The sequence below is a fragment of the Anser anser genome (genome assembly GCF_964211835.1).
Source record: "Anser anser genome assembly, chromosome: 2".
NCBI classification, from domain to species: domain Eukaryota; kingdom Metazoa; phylum Chordata; class Aves; order Anseriformes; family Anatidae; genus Anser; species Anser anser.
Genome location: NC_139721.1, coordinates 86,179,436 through 86,204,306, shown reverse-complemented (window position 1 = coordinate 86,204,306; position 24,871 = coordinate 86,179,436). Strand labels below are relative to the sequence as shown.

General features: G+C 35.5%; 1 protein-coding gene and 1 long non-coding RNA gene across 31 annotated transcripts in view; one reads left to right on the top strand and one right to left on the bottom strand.

The window, feature by feature from the left end:
• LOC310894594 overlaps positions 1-24,871 on the top strand; it is a 232,463-nt gene that overhangs the window by 144,531 nt on the left and 63,061 nt on the right. For 4 of the 6 annotated variants that reach the window (XR_014580025.1, XR_014580026.1, XR_014580029.1 and 1 more), the window contains 2 exons: positions 7,017-7,149; positions 11,134-11,331. This is a non-coding gene — a long non-coding RNA (uncharacterized lncRNA). Of the gene's footprint in view, positions 1-379; positions 1,403-7,016; positions 7,150-11,133; positions 11,332-24,871 lie in introns of all 6 variants that reach the window. The other 2 variants (XR_014580027.1, XR_014580028.1) reach the window with 2 other exon arrangements.
• Positions 19,800-24,871, bottom strand: part of CDH12 (cadherin 12) — a 568,098-nt gene continuing 563,026 nt past the window's right edge. For all 25 annotated transcript variants that reach the window (XM_083824856.1, XM_083824852.1, XM_083824862.1 and 22 more), the window contains one exon: positions 19,800-24,597. In XM_083824856.1, the coding sequence (XP_083680982.1) occupies positions 24,098-24,597 (500 nt within the window). In that variant the 3' untranslated portion in view covers positions 19,800-24,097. The remainder of the gene's footprint in view (positions 24,598-24,871) is intronic.

Below are 24,871 nucleotides of genomic sequence, written 5' to 3'. Positions count from 1 at the left end.
AAGCCAGTAATCTAAAGAAGGCGTAGGAAACTTTTCAGGTTTTATTTCTTGAATTAATTAAGGTTGATGTCAAGAAGCACTCCTATCAATTTAAGATGAGAATGATTTTTCAGAACTGTGACAGTATGGGGAAGTTTTCTTTCCTCTTTTCTTTTCACACTCAGTTCAAAATCAATGCCAAGCTCTATCTTTGGAATAAATCACGTGAGTTGATGAAAAATAGAACAAGCAGTAAATGTTAACATTACTACTTTGTAACACAAATTCTTCCCTTTTTAAATTCATGTCTTAATGCACCAGTAAAAGTGTAATTTTTTTGTTTAGATAAGCATTCTGTAAGTGTGAAAGTCATGTAGATTTTACATTTTTCACTTTCCAGTTTTGCTGAATGCCTTGCTGTGATTTTCTTCATTATTCAGCACCATTTCAAGTGGAGTTGACCAGGTTATTGCTGGGACAAGGCTGATTAATCCTTGAAGCAACAGTGCATCTCAGCAGTCAAATCAATAACCACAGACTGAAGGTTAGCTGTTAAATGGAATTGGACCTTCTGTTATGGGGTTGTAGATCTACACACCTCTAAGATGTTAGTGTTCTCAGTATCTTTCACTTAGAAACCTTATTTGTTCTAGCAGAGGTGAATGAATCTTTCCTCTTCTATCAAGAATAGTTGAGTGCTACATTCTTCAGCTTAAGTACATGACCCTGGGAATATTAGTTAAGTAAACAGTTAATTATCATAATCTAAAGTGTTAATAATAAAATGAATAATGACTGGCTTAAATGTTGAGCAGAACTGAATGAAAACTTTCTTTGTGGTTACAGGCCTCCATCTACACAGGGCAAATAGCAGAATTTTCATCTTCTACTTTTTCATATAACTACAGTTCGTGCTTAAATGTCAATTTTTTGAAATATGGAAGTTTACTTGGAACTACCACCTCTCATAGATCTTTGTTAGATGCAGGATAATACATTCTCTTGGAACCTTATACCCTTGTATGATATTATGATGTCCTTAATGCTATGTTTGAGAAACACTAATAGAAATAAGGGGTCAAAGGAGGGGAAAAAATAATAATAAAAAAAAAATAATAATAATTCTTCAGTCTTTTCTTTAAGTGGTAAATCCCTATTTTAAGTTAGAACAAACCCAAAGGTAAGCTTTATCAGCTGCAAGATACCTCCAAATGCTATTCAAACAGATCGGTGAAATATGGGAGAGAAATACTAACATATTATTTAATTTGGTTATAGTTCCCAAACTCTTACACAGGGAGAAGATAGGACATTACTTTGTAAAACTAAGAAGAATGTCATGAAGAATGGGAGACCATCTTTGGATTGCCCTGATTCTTGTCTGGCAGTTAAATTAAAGACACAGTTGGTATGAAGAATGAAGGTAGAAAAACAGTTAAAAATGTGTTGGTTTAATTTGTCTTTAATTAACATATATGCTAATGGTAAAGCATATATTAATCATGGTAGGAAAACTCCAAATCCATATTGCTTTCTTCAGTTACTTAGTTTGGCAATAAAACTAATTCAACCTGGAGAAGATAAGGCTCAGGAGCGATCTCATGATGTGTGTATATCCCTGAAGGGAGGGTGCAAAAAAGACGGAGCCGGGCTCTTTTCATTGGTGCCCGGTGCCAGGAAAAGAGGCACTGGGTGCAAACTGGAACACAGGCAGTCCCCTCTGAACAGGGGGTGTTGCTCCAGGTGACCTCCAGAGATTCTTTCCAACCTTAACTGTTCTATTGTTTTGTGAAAACTACAGTAAGATCTTCAGAAGACTTTTCCAAGCTGCTGAGGGACAGAGAAAGCAAACCACAAGATGATTCCTCTAAACCCAAAGATTCCAAGATTTCTGGGTTTTGTTTATTTTATGATGCTTATTTCATGGTGTCAGCAGACAGTTAACATCTCTAATACTGTTTATATGGCAATGATACCTGGCAGAGAATTGACCCCTTCTGATTTTTTATAACTATGCTTTAGCTAAGAATATAATCATGTTTCCACCTAGTGTCTTGTTGAATGAGAGCAATCAGCTTGCTATGTGCTAGAAACATATTAATTCTGAGCACAAGTGTTAAGCATTGTAATTTCCAAATAAAGATTTCATAGTGATTAGTGGCCACAAGTAAAGAGACATTTATCTGTTACTTTTAAGTCTTAACATTCCAGGAGTAAGAGGAACTATTTAAAATACAACAAAAGGTTCCAGAAAACTATTTTGTGCATGCAACTGCATTATTTGTGTTGAGTTCATAAGCCACATCAGTCCCCTCATGGAGATTTGACACTGACCAACAGTTTAACATAGGGATGTATACAGAATCTCCTACTGGACATGTTATCTAGCCAGCTTCTTCAGTTTGCTTCTCAGGAAAGCACTACTTAAGATCAAAACAAATACCCCCCTCCTGATCACAGAATCACAGAATCACAGAATCGTCTAGGTTGGAAGAGACCTCCAAGATCATCTAGTCCAACCTCTGTCCTAACACTAACAAGTCCTACACTAAACCATATCACTAAGATGCAACCAACCAACAAACCAAAAGAAACACAGACAGGATAGAATCTATTTATACTGTGGGTAAGAAGGTTTTACTCTCAGAAGACTGCTACTGCATCTACAACATGCATATAATAAATCTAAATGGGGAAGAAGGGGGCTAATAAATGTACGCATGACATTACAAACTGGTAGGTACGTTGATGGAATTTCCTGAATGAAATTAGTATTTACAATCCTGCCTTATGACAATGCAGTGTTAAAAAGTTACAGCACATGATGCTTTATTTAAGACCTGCTGTCACTGAAATCAGAAACTGAAATTCAAGATGGGATTTAGAAGCAGACTATAAGAGGTTAGGGACCTGAAATGGCAATATTTTCTGAAAGCACAGTTCTCAATGCCTACCTGTTGAGGCACACATGAATTGCGATGTTTGGAAGTAGTATTGCATTTTTGACATGATTACTACAGTTCATAAGAACTGATTTAATTAACAGCACCCAAAATAGAACCATTCTTTTTCAGTTAGCAAAATAAAAAAGGAAATGAACCTCAGAAACCAATGAAAAGTCATAACTCCTTAAAAATTTATGCAGTTCTAATGTTCTGAATGTTAATGCAGGTTATGGTGTTAAAATAAAATAAATCCTGTCAAACCGTTCTTTAAATGAACGTAATTCGTATGCATGTGCAAGAACAGAACACAACCCACAATTCTAAATGTGATCACTTCCTCTAATTTAAAAAAAAAAAAAAAGAAAAAAAGAGTCATTGCTGTAATAGATGCTTCTGCACCTCTGGACATTTTTATAAATTTTTATAAATCCTTTTGCCCGAATATTCTTTTTATGTCTGAAAGAACTCACTATGGTGATTGAGCTCTGATTCCACAGAACATGGCACCTTCTGAAGATTGCTGGAGTTAGTTTTGCTAAAAGTTTTTAAAAAGCAAAAAGTTTTTGATATTTACTGAACTGTCTGTTTAGTTTTATAACAGCTTAATTGTGGAATTTCTTCTTAATATTCATAGTGATGAAAATCCATCTAAAGTTGTGCCAACACTCATATTCACTTTGTCTGCAAATAATAATTAAAACCACTATAAATATACTTGTCCATAAATACTATATGTCATGTCAGCAAGTTTTCAAGTACAAGGCTGGATGATGAAGATTGAGACAATACCTCTTGGAAAGTATATGGCAGTTTCTTAGTAAATTTCTATTGGTATTGAACATAAATCAAAAAAGGACTATGTCTTTTGGCAGCATAGAACTGATATAATAAACTGTAGCATGACAGTCAAAGAAAGAGAGTATAGGTATGAGATTGAGGAAGAGGAAATAATTGGTGTATAGGATGTGAATATTGTTGTGGGAGTTGGCACAGAAACTAGACCAAGTCACCTAAAGAGGTATAGAAGAAATGAGGTACAGTATTTTACGCTTATCACTTTTATAGATAAGAGTATAATGTTAAGATAATATATAATAAAGTATATAGCAATAATATACTACAGTAAAATAATGAGAATGGAGAAGGAAGACTGAAATAAATACGAAGATAAAGAAAGATATGTGAAAAGAGTACCATGAAAGCTTGGGTGATTAAGATACCAAAGATAAGGGACTGACCAATTTTGTCAGAGGTTGATTATTTTCCAGTGAATAAATCCCATCAACAAAGGAAAATTTTGTGATAAGAAAGGGAAAATATTAAACATCCATCCCCCTTTTTCTCAGACTCACAGAGTGCATTATTGTAGTTTATTTTGAGTGTCCCCTTCCTTCTCCTTCCCCCCCATATAACCAAATAAATGGCTTTATATCTAAAATACACAGGAAAAAATCCATATTTAACAAATAATCATTCAGCACAGTTGAAAGAACTGTATACCTTGCACATAGGCATTAATTTTTTTTCCTTCCCAATACTGTGGGACCTACTTCCCAAGATGAGGACCTGCTTCTGAATGGTTTTTGAAATTTGAGACATTTTCACTTTATATTCTATGACTCCATTGGCCTTCACATCTAAATTCATAAACCATATTGAAAGCATGTTGAAGGAGATGACAGTAATGCAGAGGCATGATTTTGCTATCTGTTTGTCTATTGGTAACATTTTTCAATTAAAGATTTAAGCATTTAAGTGAAACAAACATGACTCAGATAACACTTAGAGAAGACCAGATTGTCTAATTAAAGAGCTTAGAGAATCGAAATGCAAACCGTAAGCAGGGTCATACCCTCTTTTTCATTCTTGTAGAAATAATAAAAGCTGAAGTGCTCCTTCTCAGAGAAACTGCAGTGTAACAAGAACATTTTGTAGTTGTGCCCTTGTATCTTTCTTCAGGATAATATATATATATGTATTTTTTTTTTCAAAGGTGTTTAAGATTTTGGCAGTAGGATGAAATCTGAGATTGTGAAATTTGTTTTAGAACAATGTATTTTGGTATAGCTATATACTAATTTATACCAGCCCGAATTAAGCCCATAAGGTTTGTGTAATACTCTTTTCTTGATTCATCAAAGCAAGTAGTATGTGTGTGTATATACATATGTACATTTTGCTTTCATTCCCAGAGATGTATAGTCTGTGTATGTTGTGGGAAAATTTACTTTTAAAAATAGCAGCATTACTGTGGCTTAAAACGGAATTTTTTGCTTTTTTGTCTAAAAAAATTTATCTGGAAGTTCTTTAATAAAGCAGAGCTTGTTTATATGAATTATGGGAGCAGGTGGTAAGAGCAGAGAAAAATTACATTTGTAATTAAACAATTCCTAACAGATAATTCAAACAGCCATAACATTCCTCTGAAATTGGGCAAGGCTTGTTTTCAGTTCAATTTAATTCTGTGTTTGCAGAATTGAATCTATAATTCACAGTGAAATATAGGGATTGCTGGTCCAGAAAAAATAAAGAAAAATTGTTTTAAAAAGTATACTAGGACTGAGGAGTAGCACAGTTATCCCCGTGTTTATGTTCTTTTATATCCTCACTCACATCAAAAGTTTTGTTACCTTAAAATTGACACATTTTTCTTCTTCCTCTTAGGTAGGGAGGTATTATTTTCTCAGTTTGAAATGGGAAGCAGTCTCAGAGAGATTTGTGATATTGAACAACTATCAGAAAAATGCTTTTCATGGATACTGCTGTAGAACCAAGTCTGGCAGATCAACACGTATGGTAGTGGGCAGTATGGACTCATAGGAAATACAAAATAATTCAAACAGAATTGAGAGGCAAAATAATGGATTTATTTCTGTTATGCTGCTGAGGGAACTAGATAGAGAATTTTAAGAGATGAAGACACTTGGGCATTTCTTTTGGGTGGTGCATTTTACCCCCTAACTGAAACTTCAAAAATAGCCCCAGAAACCTAGACTTACTCCGCTTAACTTTAAACGCTGAACTGTGATAACTAAGCCAGTTGCCAACTTGCTCCAGATTCCTTTGAGAGTTAATGAAGAGAGCTGACCTGAGATAAGGCTGCATTACCCACTGTCTTGTTTCAGAGAGTAGAGGAAACTAAGTCATCCTCAGAACATAGAGCCAAAAGTGAAGGTGATACATGTAATTAAGTGATGATTTTGTGTGTTGTTTTGTTTTTTGTTTTATAAACTGGTTTCTCTTGTATGCTTTTAAGGTCTCTGTGTCATTACTCTCTTAGAAACTCATTCTGGCATATGCTTGAGCTTGTTTTTCACTGAGAAACAGTTTTCTCAGGGATTCATTAATTTCTGAGGTAGGGAATAAAACTGTTCTTGTTAAAGAAGAGGGGAAAAAGTAGAAATATGTATACGAATATAGTGTTATAACATATCCATAACAGTTCTATTATCACTTTTAAGTCTCTGCCGTGGTGCAGCAGATAAAATATTCTTTGTTCTTCATACACACTCATTTCTGATGCAGAAGATATAGATTCATTTATAATTGCATGTACACTGGTGATAACTCCAGCTGGTTTATATAACTTTCTGCCTTGAGAGCTCAAAAAAAAATCTCTATTCAAATTCAGGCTGTTAATCTTTGTAGTTCCCTGTCCTTCATGATAAAGCAGGCAGCAGAAGATATTTTCTAACATGATAAAATGTGTCAAAAGTCTGTCTTCCCTGTACATAACCAGTCAATGTCAGTTCATCGTACATAGTCTTACAGCAGCCAGTGAGACTTCTAAAATGCAGTAGTGCATGTTGCTTCATGGCCCAACATATTATCATAGGGGAAATAGAAAGCAGTTTAGTTTTGTGAGTGTGAGAAAGCTCATTTTGGTCTGGTGTCTGTCATCCATTAATAACAGGACTCAGTTCAGGATGGATGAATTCCTGCCTTTAACGACATGATTTTAGCTTGGAGAGTTGAACTGATTATTGATTTGCCCCAAATTCATGTCTGAAAACACTTTACAAAATGAAGTAAAAATGAACGTTTTGCAAAAGCTTTTTCTTCTTCTTTGTTCTTACAAATCATTATTTACAGATACTATTACAGTGCTGGGGACCAGGAACAGCCATCCATGCCTTTGTCACTGCAGGCTATTGATACATACTATTAAAAACTACATAAGACAACCCAGCTGGAAATCAGAGCTGAAGAATAATAAACCAGCTTGGTAAGTTTAGTTCCTTTTAGAAAGCACATAAAACTTGTGCACTGTTACTTGTATTGATTTTCCATTGGTTTCCAGTTAAATTTTTAGACAACATTTTAAAGCTTAAATCCGTAAATGAGTCAAAACAAATCAAATTCTCAAGGCCTCTGGCCAGCACAGAGGCACCAAGTTCACATACATGCACAAAATCCCATACAGACAGCTGATGCCATCTCAGTGTGATTTGTTATGTTTACAACAACCATTTGATAACAATTGTGGATTTTTAGATGATTTTAAAATGCATAGAAACTTAGTTAGTTTAGATCCTTCTAAAATGCATAGAAACTTAATGTAGATCCTTCTTTCTTTCACGGCAGTAAAAACCCCAGGGCAAGTTACAGGAGTTACCACTCCAGTTTTCATGATCAAAGTATTTTACAGTTACTTTTGCCAAGTGAGGGATCCAGAGAATAAATTTTGTTTAAATATCTAGTATAGAAATTGTGTAACACAGCAAGTAACCTTTAGGACTGTGTGACTGAACTCAGCAAATGTGGAACAAGTGTGTTTGCACTTGGTAAGGTTTTTCAGGAAGTTTTATGGAAATAGGTTCTATTGATATGTTTTTGCAGTTGTTTATTTACCTGTGTTCCTGGTGAATAGCACAGAACTGAAAAAGGAACATCTTAAAAAGACAGGAATGGAACTAGTTAAGCCTTTTGCTTACTTGACAATTATATAATTTGAATGAGAATTAAGTAAGTTAAGAAAACCACCCAAATAATTGAGATCAACGAAAATCTGGACAAAAATGTATTTTGAGTTATTACAATCAAGCAAACAAACAAGCAGCTATCTCTGAGAATTAAAGATAGTGAAGACAAAGTATAGTTCTAAGGATCTTTGGAAGACCACAGGTAACATTTAAATTGCATCTGTATGATGAAAATCATTGAAACTTTGTCACAAAATGTCTTTAGAAACGGATAGGTCTACAAAATCAGCCTTTAAAGGCAAAAAATATATTTGCTCTGCTTTGACAGTACCTGTCATGTAATTGCTCATCAATATGAGAAAGGATTTATATTTTATTCCATAATTCATTGAACATTCACCTGCCAGCTGTGGTAAATCATCTCAAAATCCTGATTTTTGTAACTCCTCAGATAGGAACACAAATCATATATCTAAACATCCTCCTGACAGTGGGATCCAAATCCTGTGTCCATTTTTCTGATTCACAAGACTCCAAGCAAAACCTCTGTATGCACCAAAACTACAGGAAGCCTCAGTCCCTCTCATTTCACCCATGTGTTTGTGGAAAAGATAAGTGAAATAGTTTCACTGTCTTTGTCATTAATTTAGAAAATAGTCGTCAGCATTATCTGTATTAAACTTCTTGCTTTTATTCAAAATCACAGGATATATTTTCCTTGTTGCTTGTAAAGCAACAGTGATAAACTATTCTGCAGGGGCGCATTGCTGTTTGAGATTCGTTTTTATAAAATACAAAGTATAAGGTGCAAGCTAAATTATATAAATTTGCTTATTATTAAAAATATTATATATTAGCAATATTAATAATAGAAATATTCTGATTATTTCTCTTGTAATTTGTTAATTCCCACAGAAGAAATATGAATATTACAATGGAATTCAGTTTCCGTGCATAAGCATACTAAAGAACAAACATTTTTAAGAGTCTATATCCATTTTATAGCACTCAATAAATGTAATTATTTCAGTATGTCAAAATAACGATTAAAGACATTTAAAATGTTTTCACATGTTGATTCACTTAATTTCACTTAATTCACGTGACAAAACTGTGGCAAAAAAAAAAGTGTGGGGAGATGGGTGCTGCCTTGGATTTGCGGATTTGCTGTATAGAGGAACTCTCTTAGAAGTACTCTATTCCTCGTTTTTTTTTTTTTTTTCCTATATAAGAAAATATTTTACTCTTTTCCAAATTATTAAAATTTTCTCTTAGGACTCCTAACATAACACTGGAAACCTAATTCTACTCAGATTAAAATATTATAGAGGAAATTCATCCATCACATTATGGTATATAACTGAAAGTCTGTGTTCTCTGTGTCTGAAAAGAAAATCTGTTCTAACTCAAAGTGCTCTTGACATTAAAACTCTGTGTTGGATCATGTGCCATGACTAATAAAAGCAAAAAAAAAAAATCAGATACATGAGACAAAATACAACATGAACAGTTGTATTTTCTATCATTAAGTAATAATGAATCATGTTTCATGAAAACTTTGTGAACCTAAAAATATTTCTGTGCATTGTTATTAGATTAAACTGATGTCAGAGGTGGTTCTCTCAACATTTTTAAAAGCAGGTTTGGCATAAAGAAGTGCTAGCTAAAGCTTACAGTTTCTGTTCTGTAAGGAATGTTTATATTTGAATGTGTGATTTCATTTTATGAAAAAAATAAAATAAAAATGCAACTATTCTGAAAACCTTATGGTGTACGGTATTTCCAAAAATGAATATGTACCTAGGGATACCAGAAACTTCTGGATCCCTCTGGCTGCCTAATTCCTGCCCTATTGAGATGCAAGTGCAGCAAGGTTGTTGAGCAGGACTGCTGTTGAAAGTTGATGTGCTTCTTGTCTGCTTCATTTTTGTGTGCAACTGCATAGGACTCTTCGAAGAGACTGGTCCCACTGTGAGCAATAAGCTTTACCCTAACAAGAAATCAGAGCTACAGACAAGTTATGAAACCCCGCAGTTCTGTAAGATGATGTGTAACTCTGTTCCGTGACGTACAGCAGTCTTGCAGTACTCCCACTATGTTTCCTGCAGTGGTTAAGGGAATTCTTTTGCTATCATGAAGAAATTTCTTCCTTGTCAAGACCTCCCTGACAATCATGCATTTAAATTCAGCTCATAAATAAGCAGTCATAACTCTTACTGATTTGGAACGATCAGCACTTTTGTCATAGTTGAATTCAGGGCATTGCTCTTAATATAGTCGTGAGCACTTAGCAAGAGAAGCATCATACTAAGTACAGGAACTATGGAGAGCCATTGTCAGGTACTTGCTAGTAATTTATGTTTGAGAAGGGCACAGAGCCCTCCACGGTGTTAATATGCATCATACTGTGCTGCTTTGGTGGGATTCTAGTCTCACTTTACAGTCTCTCATAATTCTGAAAAGGTTCAGAGCCTGTTGATTTCTCATTAGCTGGTATTTGATTGCTAGGCCATTATATTCTTGTTTCTGTCGAGTTTTGAGCAGGCTGAAGTGACTTCATTATGAAAAGCACCATTATCTCTGATGCTAGTATATGACTATTGATTATGCAACTAGAATAAACCCCATAAAGCTTTCTTAAATATATGCATATTTTTTGAATAATTGTCCTTTTTCATAACAGTATTTTAAAAGCCCAAGACAAGTAAGTACCTGACTGCCTACAGCAAGAACAAATGCTGGCAAACCTTTGGTTTGTTGAGAGAAATGGAGGCAATAGATGGTGTGAGTCAGTGGATTGTTGTTGCAGACTATATAGCAAGTACTTAATAGGAAATATGAGTGGGTTGCAGAGTGAACAGTTTTAAAAATTGTACTTATATGGAGTTTAGCATTGGTTGTATTTGTTCTTTTTAAATTTCAGTCTGAATTAAAATGGTATCTTGACCCTTCTGGAGTTCATGAGAATTTCACTGTTGAAAGTAAGGTAACATGGATTTCAGCCTTTGTGTCTGCAATCTATTAACAGATTTTTAAAAATAGTTGTAGTTAAATTGCCATTTTGGGATCTCATTTCTTAATATACATAAGGAAATCTGCTGGTAGCAATTAAGCTGCTACTTTAGGATTAACTGGCAACACCTAAGATTATTTTTATGATGAAAATGCATGAAAAATGAGCAGGCATGTATATTACGTCAGGTAAATATTCACCTTAAAAAAATAGAATGAACTAGTAGGTCAAATAGCAATCCCTAATATTACCTGCTATTGTCTTCTTATTAAAGAGTACCTGTTGTAACTGAACCCCACGAGATACTCCAAATGTGAATGTACTGTAGCAAAAGTGTACTGGTTCGTTGCTTGAACAAACCAAGGCCCTTTTCCTACCTGCTCGAGAGGACTCCTGAATCTACCAGCCACGTGAGGGCAGCAAAGAACCAAGCTCTAAGAGGGCTGCATGAGACATTGCAACAACTAAACAGGTCAGTGGTGTTTTGTTTTGTTTTGTTTTGTTTTTATTATTATTATTATTATAGTTATTCCACTTTGTTTCTTCCTTTCCCAGCTATATTTTAGGAATGCCATGTCAGGATGGTGGAAGGCCTACCACTGCAGTCTTTTAGAAATGACCAGACAAAGCAATGACAGTACATACCTGATTGCACTCTCTCACAATGAGTAAAGTTAATTGGTTTTCAGTAGGTATTTCCAACATTATCTTCTGATCCCCAAACAGATCGGTAGATCCTTTAGATTCTTACTTTCTTCACACTGTGGCTGAGAGGAACTGAATCATGGCATAGGAAAAAAAAAAAAAACAACACTTTTATCCTGTGGTCCTAAGGTGTGTGCAGAGCATGGAGAACAGCACCGCTGCTTAGTAGTATTTCTTCTTTTGAGTAGTATGCTGTGCTGTTTACATTCTCATGTTTGTTTTTTTTCTGTTACGTTGATTACAAAGCATCCAGACACTGTAGTCATCATTATTACGTTTCAATTCTCTGTACATACCACAAATGGGATTTTATGCAAAGTGATATCAGAGAACCCCCCCCCCCCAGCTGTTCAATGTCTTTTCAGTACAAATTTGTCTGAAATGAAAAGAATATATATTTCGGGTTTCTATATAATTACTTCGTAGTATTCACACTTGTCAGGGGATAAACTTAAAAAGAAACGTAAATGAATAAAATTTAGAGAAATATATATGAATGACCAGCAGGCCTCTTGTCTTTTACTAGAATGGAGAATTTCACAACAAAACACAGTGAAGTGAGCCAAAAAATGCGTCAAAATTTAAGTTCCTCTGAAACCTAAAGGTTTTGTTGTTTAAAAACAAAATATTATTTTTGTTTTAAATACTGGAATTTGGAAGCTGTATAGATTGATATGTCTATCATGCATTCTGCAGCCATTTTGAGAAAGCTGATGAAATTCCTATGCTTTGTACTTCTTCACTTGGTAGTCATCAGCCAGTATAATGCCATTTTCTGAAACCAGATTGCTGACAAATATGAACATTGCCTGAGCCATAAAATATTTGTATCAGCAGAATGTGAGCTTTTCCAGGAATGTAATTTGGCCATATACCACTAAAAGCAAGAAGCTGATCATGGTGGTCGTCTTCTCAGTCTTACGTTGTTATCCTGGTAGAGATGAGAAGTTGTGCGTCATTCCTTATATTTTTCTTATTAATACTAATATAAACTTTTTACCAAGTGACTGATGCTCAAGTAGGACATGTAGACATAAATGGTAGACATCTCTCTTCCATAGCCCACTTGCCCTACCCACTAACTCCCAACCCACATTAATCGGAATAATAATCAGAATTCTCAGTCTTCCAAGCAGTTATCAGTGTATTTTTTTTTTTTTTGTCCTATACTAGTTGGTGCTGTGCCAGCATTGCTCAGCAATAGACACAACACTGGTGTGATACCAATGCTGTTCTAGCTACAAGTGCAGAGCACAGCAGTATAGAGGCTGCCATGGGGAAAGTTAACTCCATCCTAAACAGACCCAGCACAATCATCAATTCATTATCCTCTGCTACATAATATCTTGTATATTTCATCTTTAAAATGTGACCTCTATCAAAGACAAAAGATAGATTGCTGATCAGTAGATGGTGTTTTTGAGATTTATAGTCTGTGCGTGTATTTATGTTCTGCTTGCCTTTCTTCCCTCTAACAAAGTCATCTTCATTTATTTCTCAGAACAATTGAAATAGCTGCAAATATTCTTTCCCTCATGTCGAGCATATATCAAGCAAGAGGGGGAAGCCGGATACATGTATAGCAAAAGAAAATCTCAGTGGATCTAGGTGCTAGCATGTGCATCCTACACTACAAAATTGTTATTATATATAATCATAAAGATTAATGCATATTGAACATGCATCAAGATTTGTAATGATTGCAGGTCTATTCTGGGTGATTTAACAGACTGTTGCAAAAATGTGAGTTAGAGGACAGACAAGAAATTAGTTGTAGAGTCTATATCCAAGACAGATCCCTGAAGAGATCAAGAGTACCAGCACATGAGTAATCTCATGTATACTTCAGAATGGAATAACATAATAGCAATTCAGTATATTAGTGGACATTTCCTTCAGGAATGATGACATATCACTTCTGAAAAATCGAAAAAAAACCTTTGGTACCTAAATTATACATTGGCAGATTTTCTGTAGAAGTGCAAATTATTTTAGAGAGGAGGTCTTGAAAGTGAAACTAGCTATCCCTTAGTCTGATATTTGTGTTTATTTTCCAACCCATTTGTATGGTATTAGCATAATTTCTTAGCTGTATGACCATTTTTCAGTCAGTTATGTTGGCTCAGACAGCCACATGTTGTAGGCCATAAGAGGTGTTGTGCCTGGCTTGTGTGAAAATATATGGTGACAGATTTCTTTGTGGTTTTTGAGGCTTTAAACCAGCAAGGGCTTTGGAGCCTTGCCAAATTTCTTCTTATTCCCTTTCACCACATTTTCACAGAGCAGCATAGTTATGCTTTGGACAGAGTCCGTCTCCACCACTGAATGGTTGATTTTGCACCCTCTTAGCAAACAAAGCAATCTCATTCCAAGTCTTTATACTGGAATGATTAATCCTAAACAAAATAGCAGAGTAATGATGAAATAATTTCTTTACGTTCCTTGAGATGTTTAGAAATCAGTGTATTGAAAGGTATTGCTCAGTAAAAAATAAAAAACAAAAAAAATACTTCAGCCAGTTTTCATTATTAGCTAAAAATGCTCAACATTTGATTTTAAAACTTAATAACTTAGAATTAAAATTTTACATAATTTGATTGAATACACTGTTGTTTTTTTATAACTTTATGATGACTGACTGGGGGAAAAATCAACAAAACAATATAAATACAAAAATTGTAAGGGAAATTAGACACCACCAGATCTAGATGAGTAAAGTTATTTCCCATGTATTCCTAAATGTACCAGCCTGATTTCAAAAAGAAGAAAAACTAGGTTTTATTAAAGAAAACTGGCATTAGAAAAAGAGAATCTATTGTCTAGTTAGGCAGTATCTTAAAAAAATTTCTTACCTTTTTCTGTTTTTCATGGAATTTAACTTGAAAGATGTTGACTGATTAAAAAAAAAAAAAAAGTTTTTCAGATGCTGTACTGCACTGATTTCAGTGGCTTCTCTTCACTTTTGTTTGTCCTGTGAGTCACACTAAAACTTACTGAAATTCTTTAAAGCCATGTTTGAGTAGATTTTTTTTTTTTTTAAATATGTTTCCTGTTGAAAGTGTATTTCCGGTTCCTGTGCATTTTATCATGTGATAAAAGAGAGAGTTTTATAATGTGATAAAATTATGTAATTGGAAAAAAAATACTATGCTCTATTGTTTAAAAATATTTGTATCTTTGTAATATTAAGTAGTAAGCTAGCACATCCATATGCCCTGTCAGATTTGTGGAATGTGTTCTGATATCTAAATAAAAAAATGCTCACTCTTTTGCCATGGATTTTTCATAAAGATATATATATTATTTTTCTGAAATTTCCTTCTCTGTCTCTTAGTGTCTGAGCATTGCAGGAGGGAACTGCTTACTTTGCGTATTTTTAAAAATGATTGCTCTTTTACACTTTTTTTTTTTTTAATAGCTTCAGCAGGTGGTGTGAAGAGCACTTTAGTGGTCTCAATATGCTCTTGGGAGAGACAAGGTGCTTATTTGCTTTGCTTTAACCTTTGGAGGGTAGTAAAGTGGGGCTCTTAAAATTTTTGTGCATGCTTTAACTGCTGTGCTATTGCATAGGGAGGAAGAGAATTTCTTGTCATTTAGTAAGGTTATTTTTTTCGTTTGTTTTGGTTGATTCCAGCAAGTGACTTTAGCAGCTTGTGTGATACTGTAGGCCTATTAAACATGAGATTACCATTGTCAATTTAGGAAAGGGAGGATTTCTGTCTAAATTGTAGCAGGATGTGAGTGTGTTACTGAGCACTGTCCAGGCTGAGAAAGTTGGGCAAAGGTAAACTGGAAGAGCCATGGAGTAAGAGAGGATTTTCAGGATTACACTAAATCCTGCTTTGTTCTGCTGCTGCCTTTCTATTTTATCAGAAAATTTTCCATAGGAAAAATCTCTTGGTTAAGTAAAGAAAACATATGGACAACGTCTCCACCAAGAGCCTGTCACAGTGTCTTAGGAAGAAGAGTACTCTTCAGAGTGCAGCCTGAACTACGCATAAATTAGCTGTGGGCAACCTGTGGGAAGGTTTGAGATTACTTCTTCATTGCACCCTGGGAAGGCTATATTGTGTCTGGCTGTGATGGTGCTGTGTTTTGGATCTGTGACCAAATCAGTGTTGATTATACAACAGTGTTCTGCATAATGCTGAACAGGGCTTGCACTGCATCAAAACTTTATCTGTTTCCTGCTCTGCCCTTGCAGTGAGTAGTCTGGGAGTGCCACCCAGTAGTCTGAGTGGGGACACAGCCAGGACAGCTGACCCCAGCTGACGAAAGAGATATTCCATGCCATATGACATTGTGTTCAGAAATAGAACTGGGGGGAAGGGTTTTTTTGGGTAGCTAGCCATTACTTGGAGACTGGCTGGGCATTAGTCTACTTGTAGGAGGTGACGAATGCATCGTTTGGTGGTGGTGGTGGTGTTTTTTTTTTCTTCCTTTTTCCTTCACTTATTAAACTGTTTTATCTTTTTTTGACTTTTGCTCTTCCTATTCTGTCCCCAGTAACCATGTAGCTGGAGACTGAGTGAGTGGCTGTGTGGTGCTTAGCCGCTCACTGGGGCCAACCCACCATGGAGGCTCTGTCATATGCAGAAAAGAAGGCAGATTTCTGAATTCCTGAATCCAGAGAAACTAATAAGCATGGTAGAGACTGGTTCAGCTCAGAAACTTTTAACAATACAGAGAAACCAGTCATGGTTCACAATATTTTTTTTCTTCTTTTTTTTTTTTTTTTTAGTTATCTGTTTCATGTTATTCTGTTAAGGATTTAATCCTGCAATGCTTTAGTGTAAATGCATGAACAGTCTCTAAATTACAGATCAGAAGTGGTGTGCTATTTCTAGGGAGACTGTTCTGCCCTACATTCCTTTATAGACCATTTCAATGGGAAGAATGGTCCCATTTAGCTTTTTGTGGATACTTAAACTTCCTCTACTGCTTAGTGTTCAAAATGGGGCTTTAATTCTGTTTACGACAATAGTTTTCTAAAGCAATTACCTCAAGGAGATGTCAAATTAATGTGTTACTTCATCAAATCCTAACCCTGCCAGGACTTTCTTTTCTCCATAACCATCAAGAGAGTATGGTTAGAGCTATGGAGAGCTGACAACTCTTGTCAGCTTGGGCTGCAAAGCACTGTCTTCCAGCATAGGCAACAATTCACACAAATCCCTGTCCTCAATATCTGTCATTGAATATCCCTGGTCAGAAGATAGTTCCATTAAATCACTTTTTGAATTTACTTACCATGCTCTCTGGACTGCATATGACGTTAGGTGCTTTCAGTCACGTCATCTAGGACAAGCATGACAACTACAGTATGTGATCTGGAATAACTTAATTCAAGTCATTGTAATTACAATAATAAAAATTAGTCCTAGAAAGTAAAATAAAGCATTTACCAATTGTGGCACAGGATTACTAAGATCATTCATTTCTAAGGTAAATTCATCGAACTTGAAAAAAGACTAACTGAATTTCCATCCTCAAATTTCTACTTTTAAGAACTGAAACATAACATCTTGCTGTACTCCATTTGAAGCATTTCTATTTATTCCATTTGTCATTGCCAAATCTCCCCTAGTTTCATGGAATATATTTGTCATATTTTAAGACTAAAAAATAAAATCAAGCTACAAAATATTACCTTCTTTTTTATATATGTGCAAAAGAATACACAAATAGGAAAATACAAATAGGAAAAAAAAAAAAAAAAAAAAAGAGGAGAACAGCTCCATGGTCTCTTTCTGCATCTCGTTCCCTTAGCAGAAAGCTGGTGTATGTTACATACTGTAGAATAATTGCAGAAAATACGCTAAAGGTTTTGATATTGTGATTAATACTTAGCATAACTTACATACGAATTTTATAGTATGATTTCTGCTGATGTCAGTTTGCAGAACATTGAGCTGATGTTTGTTCATTCTGAAAAATCTCCTATCAACCAAACCTAGAATTCTGTGCCTGTACAGTTGAGTCTTGTATTTCTTGGTCAGATGTTTCTACCATGAAAGCTCAGCAGTAATCAGATACACAGCTAGACCAGAACTAGAAGAGTAATAAACGCATAGGGGCATAAAGATCAAACTTCAAAGTAACCTGAAGCGGCTAAAGCAGCAGGGGTTGAAGGCAACAGGAGCATTCTGAATAATATTGAGTGTATTGCCCTGAGTTCATTAACTACTGGGAAAAAATAAACTCCAAGTACAAATAAAAAACTTAGTTATTTAGTGCAGAAATGTTGCCAAAATAATGTAAGACATTTTATTAAGGCATATTTATTTTTGTTCTCCCCTACTATGATTCCATTTCCTCCCCACATCTTTATAGCTTCGAAGAAAGAAAGGGCTTAGTTTATGCTTCTTGAATTATGCTTTCTGACAGAGGCATATAATAGAAAAGCACGCTTTTGACTAGTAAATGCACAATATTCAACATGTGAGAACAATAAATCATCTCTAAGAGCACAACACAGGAGAGTAGTAAGCTGCACTCCTGAATACTGGACTAACACAGCCACTCATCTAGCCAGGCAGTCATTACATTCCCCTTCTCCTTCATATGTTCAGAGGACACAGGAAGGTAACCAGGACAGCTAAGGAAGTGAAAGGTATGCCAAAGATGACGTGTTGTACAGGGTATCATCTTTACCCAGTAATGAAATAATATGTATATTTTAAATATATAAACTGAGCCAAGCTGACTCATTGTCACTGTTAGTATAGTGTCCACGTTAAAGCAAAAAGTGCATCAGTACAATATAAAAGTAGGCAGAACTGAAGTAAATAAAGCAATTACAACAGGTAAAATCTGATGGGAATCATAAAATTTGCATGTATAATATGTAATGAAAAGGGAACTGGCTTTATCTATGCAATTCAGTAAATTAGAACTGATGGCATGGTGATTTGAGGATCAATTAAATTTACAGTCTAAGTAGTAATAAGAAAGTAATATCGATCAAACTGGGTTAGTATCTTTAGCTAGCAGTGGCTATAAGCTGATAACCTAGCAAAACGTGTAGGAACAGACCAAGTTATATGACTCCCCCAAATGCTAATCAGTTGCTATTCAGGAATTTCCTGAGCTAAATGTGATTGCTCTGTATTAAGCAACATACAAATGATTTGTTTTTCGGGAATTTGTCCAGTCTCTTTTTCAACCTAGGTAAATTCTGAGCATCCATGACTACCTTACCTACTTATTGTATAAAGAACCACCATAGTTTATTTTTGTACTGACTTCTAGTTTCATGCAGTGCCCCTTAGTTCTTCTACTGGAAGGGACAGTAAACAATTTATCCCTTTCCAGTCTGTCCACAGTTCAAACAGTTTAAAAGATTGCTACAGTATTCCCCTAATCCTACTTCAACTGTCTCTCTAAAACAAATCATAGTTACTATGCATCCATAGTTAGGATCCCATTGACCTGACTCGAGGTTTAGAGCCTAAGTACACAGGAGAGTTTTTAGCACAAGTCACAGAACCACAGAAATGCTGAGGTTAACTAGTTCAACCTCCCTGCTTGGATCAGGACCATTTAAAGAAGGGCTGTATTCAGCTGGGTTTTGAATATCTCCAAAGATGGATGCAACAGAACTTCGATGGGAAACACAATCCAGTGCTGGCGATCATGACAGTAAAAAAAAAAAAAAAAAAAAAAAAAAAAAAAGACTTCTTTTACTCATGTTTTAATGGAATTTCCTGTGTTACAAGCTATACGCATTGCCTCTTGTCCTGTCACTGGGCACTACTGGGAAGACTCAGGCTCCCCCTTCTTTACTTCCATCCATCAGGTATTTATTCACATTAATACAAGATCCCCTTGAGCCTTCTCTTCCCCAGGCTCAACAGTCGCAGCTCTCAGTACCTCCTTGTATGTCAGATGCTCCAATCCCTTAGTCATCTTTGTGGCCCTTTGCTGGATTTGCTCCAGAAAGTCCATGTCTGTTTTGTACGAAGAAGCCCAGGCATGGGCCCAGCACTCCAGATGTTGCCTCACCAGGGCTGAGCAGAGGGCAAGGATCGCCTCCCTTGGCCTGCTGGCAACACTCTTCCTAATACAGCCCAGGCTGCTGTTAGCCTTCACTGCCACAGGGGCACATTTTTGGCTCATGGTCAACTTGCTGCCCACCAGTATTCCTGGACACTAGTGTCATGCAAAATGCCAGCAACCCAGAGTAGTAATATATTTTCTTTTTGTATTCACTTAATAGAGGTTTTTCATAGCAATGCAGTTTTACGAACTTTATTTTTCACTACTGTGAAAGATCAGTTGTGCTTATCAGTATACGAACATCTTATGCTTAAGGTAAAAACATTTACAAGGTGGTGTCTAGAACAGTATTTTCCGTAATCCATTGAGTTGTTTATTGCCCTTTGCTCCATAATGAACTCTGCTTTCATAACTCAGAGTAGATCTTCAGTAACTATGATTTTATTTCTGAACAGCAAAATTTAAAGCAAATTTATAAAATAAAAGTAAAAATCAGAGAATTATAAAATATTCAAACGGATCTTTGTGCCACATTGCTTTCCAAGTCTTTGCTATCTGATTCACTGACAATATTGCAAATCTGCATTTCAAGAATAACAGCATCTTCAGCTTTGAGATGTAGCACTCTTAAATCCAATTTTTTGAATGCTTTTATGTTCTGATCACACAGTGAAATTTTCTGAACTTTTCTAAGTAGCAGCATTTTCAGGTGTCTCTTGGAAGGGCATAGAAGATATTGTCTTTCTTCCCTGAAATTCCTTTCAGAGGTTCAGTTATACATTTTTCTGCAGTTCTGTGTGTCTGCAATGTAAACTTATCAGCTAGATTTCTCTAAATACTTCTCTTCTTAGCTGAATGTTTTCCAATTAGACTTGTATTTCAGCAGTTCTAATCATATCATAATGGTTTAATTTAAATCACGGATTTGTCTCTACCAGTGCAGTGTCTTAAAGCCTTCACAGGGTAAAGGCATTTTACAGAATGTTTTGTGTTTTGGAGGGGCACTGTTGAGACATTTAAGATGATGTCAGATGTTTGTGCACCAGTATCTTAACTTTGGAAATTTAAATGAAAAGTATTTCTCTTGATTCTACCACTTCAGTGCCTTTTAAGCAGTATCATAAGTAGCTTCCTGTCACTCATACAATGTGGAGGTTTATGGCTTTTTCCACAGTCCAGACAAAGACAGACATCCACTGTAAGATCTGGATTATGCAGATCTTTGTTGGGATTTTTCAAAGATATAGTGCTTACAAACACAAGTACTTACTTGATAGAATTTATAAATGTACTGGGGTTCCTTAATCCCATTGACTTCATGTCATCTCAGATGCCTTGACATATTTTAAATCTTGTAAACTTCGTATTTGTCCAATTCCTGTTTAAAAAAATAAGGTCTTAAAACCTGACAGGCATCTTTAGAAAGACAGTGACAGAATGTGGAATTAAACGCAAATTACTTGGATCTCAGATTATGTGTAAATGTAAAGCACTTACTTTCCTTAGTTCTATAGAGCCGTTTACAAAAAATACCCCCATTAAGTCAAAATTGTTTGATTACTCCTTAAAAAAAGGTCTTAGATTTTAATTAAGATTTTATAGGATAATTGTATTACATACTCATTTTTTTTTAATCTTCCTGGAGGTTTATTAATCATGTGATAGGAACATCTCAATTACAAAGCTCATAAATGTCAATAAATATGCATCTGATATTCAATTTATTATTTATTTAGCATATAACTCACTGTTGTATCTGAATCGTGTGTGATGGCATAATTAAGATCATGTTTTCTGTGTGCTCATATTGGGTGTCAGGTTTCCATACTGACTGTCCTGCTCAGAGCAAATGCCAGCCTGTTTGAGTCTTAATGTTCACCCAGTAGCTGCTAGAATTGCAACTTTCTCAGGAGCAAGCCTGCTATGTGATGTCAGAAAGCCAAACTCTGTTCTTGCTTATGTTGACTTTACTAGTGTAAATAATTGTAAAGGACCAATACAGTTACAAAAAGCAGACGTTGACCCCAGGATTGCACGTCCGTAAATGAGCGGTGTCAGATGCTTGTTTTAGCTGTGGCAACAGGGGAGGACGTATTGCTATACATATGCTACATGAGGAAGCATTGCAAAGTACCTCCAAAAGAGTGACTTTTGCATGAATCAAACCTGTGTTGTAACTTGTAGCAAAAAAATATATATATTATTTAAAATATTATATAAAATATATATATATATTTTTTTTCCCAGAGCTCTGTTTTAGGCCTACTCTGCAGTATCAAGTTGCCTTTGCTATGCTGTAAGAAGCACAAAATTTAAAAACACCACCTTCAATGTCAAAATTGTTATGCTGGTCAACGGCCCTTTCTAATCCATTTTCTTCCCTGTCATGTGAGAGAGTGCTTTTGTTGCCTTAGTTTGTCTTTCAAGAAATATAGAATACCTTTGCAGATAATGAAATAAACAAACAAACAAACAAACAAAAACACCAACAAAAAACATTTCTCGTTACCACATACAGTGTTTCTTCCTCAGCACTCTGCTAGTATGAGCTATGTCAACTGGTTTTAGTGGAGCCTTGTCCAATTGTACCAAATGATCCTAATCTTATTTAAGCTATATGTCTTTTAAAATCTTATTGGGAGAGTCATTTACACATGTTTGAAATACCCTTACATTTCCACGAGAGTATAGGGAACTTTGGGTGTATTAATCAGGCTTGTGAGAGAACGATATATGGTAGCTCTTAATTCTTCAGTGGTACAAAAAATAAGCTGCAGACCTGAAGTGAATGGAAGACATCTTATTCATGAAAGACTTAGATTGACCTTGCCAGTGCTGTTAATCAGGAATAGAGCTCAGCAGATTGTATAGCACTGTGTAGATTTTAGAAGGAGAATTAAGTATATTTGCACTTCAGGAACCATACACTACTGCCTTACAAAATGTGTATGCTTTAGATCATCAGAAAAAGCCACATGAAATAGTTTTATAAGAGCTCTTCCATGCATAATGCCTTGCAAATGTCTGTGCTTCTGATATTTTCTTTTGCATGGATATGTACATGAAGCGTGGACAAGCATACTGTCTTAATTTTATTTTGCTTCTGTTAATATTTTAGCAAGGGGTAGATTTAATTAGGACAAGGTGTAATGGCTTTAAAGTAAACCAGGAGATTCAGATTAGATGTTAGGAGGAAATTCTTTGCTGGAGGCACTGGAACAGGTTGCCCAGGGAAGTTCTGGATGCCCCATCTCTGGAGGTCTTCAAGACCAGGTTGGATGGGGCCTTGGGCAACCTGGTCTAGTGGGAGATGGCCCTGCATGGTAGGGGGGTTGGAACTGGGTGATGTTTAAGGTCTCTTCCAACCCAAACCATTCTGTGATTCTATGAAGAACAAAATTAATATGTTTTCCATGCTCAGAATGCTTTCTAAAATATTTGATGAGGGTCTGATGCCAAAAGACGATGATATGGTGAACTGTTGTGGATGGTCAGTTAAAAAATAACTACCTCTATAATATGTATAAAGTATGTATGCCTATAGTACCTACAGAACAATCTAATTGCAAAGAAAAGTAAAGTGGAGTTCTTTACAAATACTTCTTTAGTGATAATTACAAGGAAAAAAACGACTTGGTACTAAAAATACAACAATACTATTAAAGAAATAAAACTCCTCATTTTATGTTCTAATAATAGTCTCATTTTAAAAGAAGAGGGAAAGCCAAGGGAAATTTCCTTCACGTAAAGGAGTAGCTGCTTTCATCTTTTATTATTCTGGAAAAAAAAAAAGTAATATTTTCATGAACATTTAAATATTCATTGATGTATGGTACGATCTTTTCCTTTTTAATTTTGGCTTTACAACTTCAGAGTGAGCAATAGCATTTTAAATTTAAATTTTCTGTGAAATTTTGGAAGAAATATGATGCCTCAACATACTATTTTCTTCTTTAAAAAAACAACAAAAAAAACACATAAACCCCAAACACAATGAACACCCCCGTCTCCTCCTCCCCCCCTTAGTTTTAGTCATTAGATATACTCCAGGAAGTTGTCTCCATTTTTGTTCTAAAAGAAGTCAGCGTGTTGCTATTGCTTCTTGTCTTAAAGTTCATGTCCAATTTACCATTCAGTTTTGTAACACAATAACAGCAGACTCTTTACCACTTAAATGATAAAAGTTTCAATAGGCACTTTAGTGGAATTACGAAAAAGCTACCACTCTTCCACCATGATGCCAGAAAGCTATCTTCTTTCTAAGTCAATCAGTAAACTGTACCTTGTAGGCCTGAGCTTGTCTCAGTGTAATTCCAGAGTAACAAAATAACAACAACAAAAAACTGTATATTACAGGATTTATCCCTCTGTTGTAGATCAAACAAAAACTGACTGTATGATAAATGTAGTAACTTGCTGGAAATATTTGCTGTCTTTTATAATCAAAGGAATTCTGTCCTATTATAAAGCTTGGGTTTATCTTTTTAATTTGTTGTTGGTTTACTTTTCTTTTTATTTCACTGTTGTACTTGTTCTTAAGTGACTTTGTCAGGGTTATAACTTTCTTCTTCTCCAAACATGTCTGCCAAGATCTTAAAGCGAGGTCCCCAGTCACTCAGATAGTCATAATCCTGGTCTGCCTCTGTAGTAAGGGACTCTATGGAGCTGAGAGACTCTGCAACAGATCCATTTCCTTCATAAGCATAGGTTGCCAAGGAGTCATAAGGGGGTGCAGTTGGATCCACATCATTTTCCTGCAGCCTTTGATTAATGAAATCTCTTATGTCTGTGTTATCTTCCACTGGTGGTCTCTGACGTGGAAAACAAAAGGTGTCTGGTTTTATGTCCCTGCGCATTTTGTTATCTTCAATCACTTTGGGATTCCTCAGGGCACCAATGTCGAAAGCCTGGGTGTCCTCTTCTCCACCTCCTTCATCATCATAATGGATAACATTATCTCTGATGTCTTCTTTAGAAGTCATCAGGGTGTCCTTTTTCTTCTGCCTCCGTAGTGCTACATATAGTACCACAATGACTGTAATGAGAGAAAACAGAAGTTAAGACATGCACAGAAATAATTTGGTACTCTGATGATATATCATTATATCTTCCCTTGAAAGCTGTGAGGAATCAAAAGGATTTTTTTTTTCCTTAAAAGTTAGACTCCTATATTCTTATAAAAATAGCAGTGCTCTAGCCAATAAAAAGTGATTTGCGGTTTGATGTATGAATCTAACTTTCCTTAGTGCTTGCTGTGCTGCTGAAGGAAGTAACAAATAATCTTCCTGCTGACCTGCTTTATGTAAAAA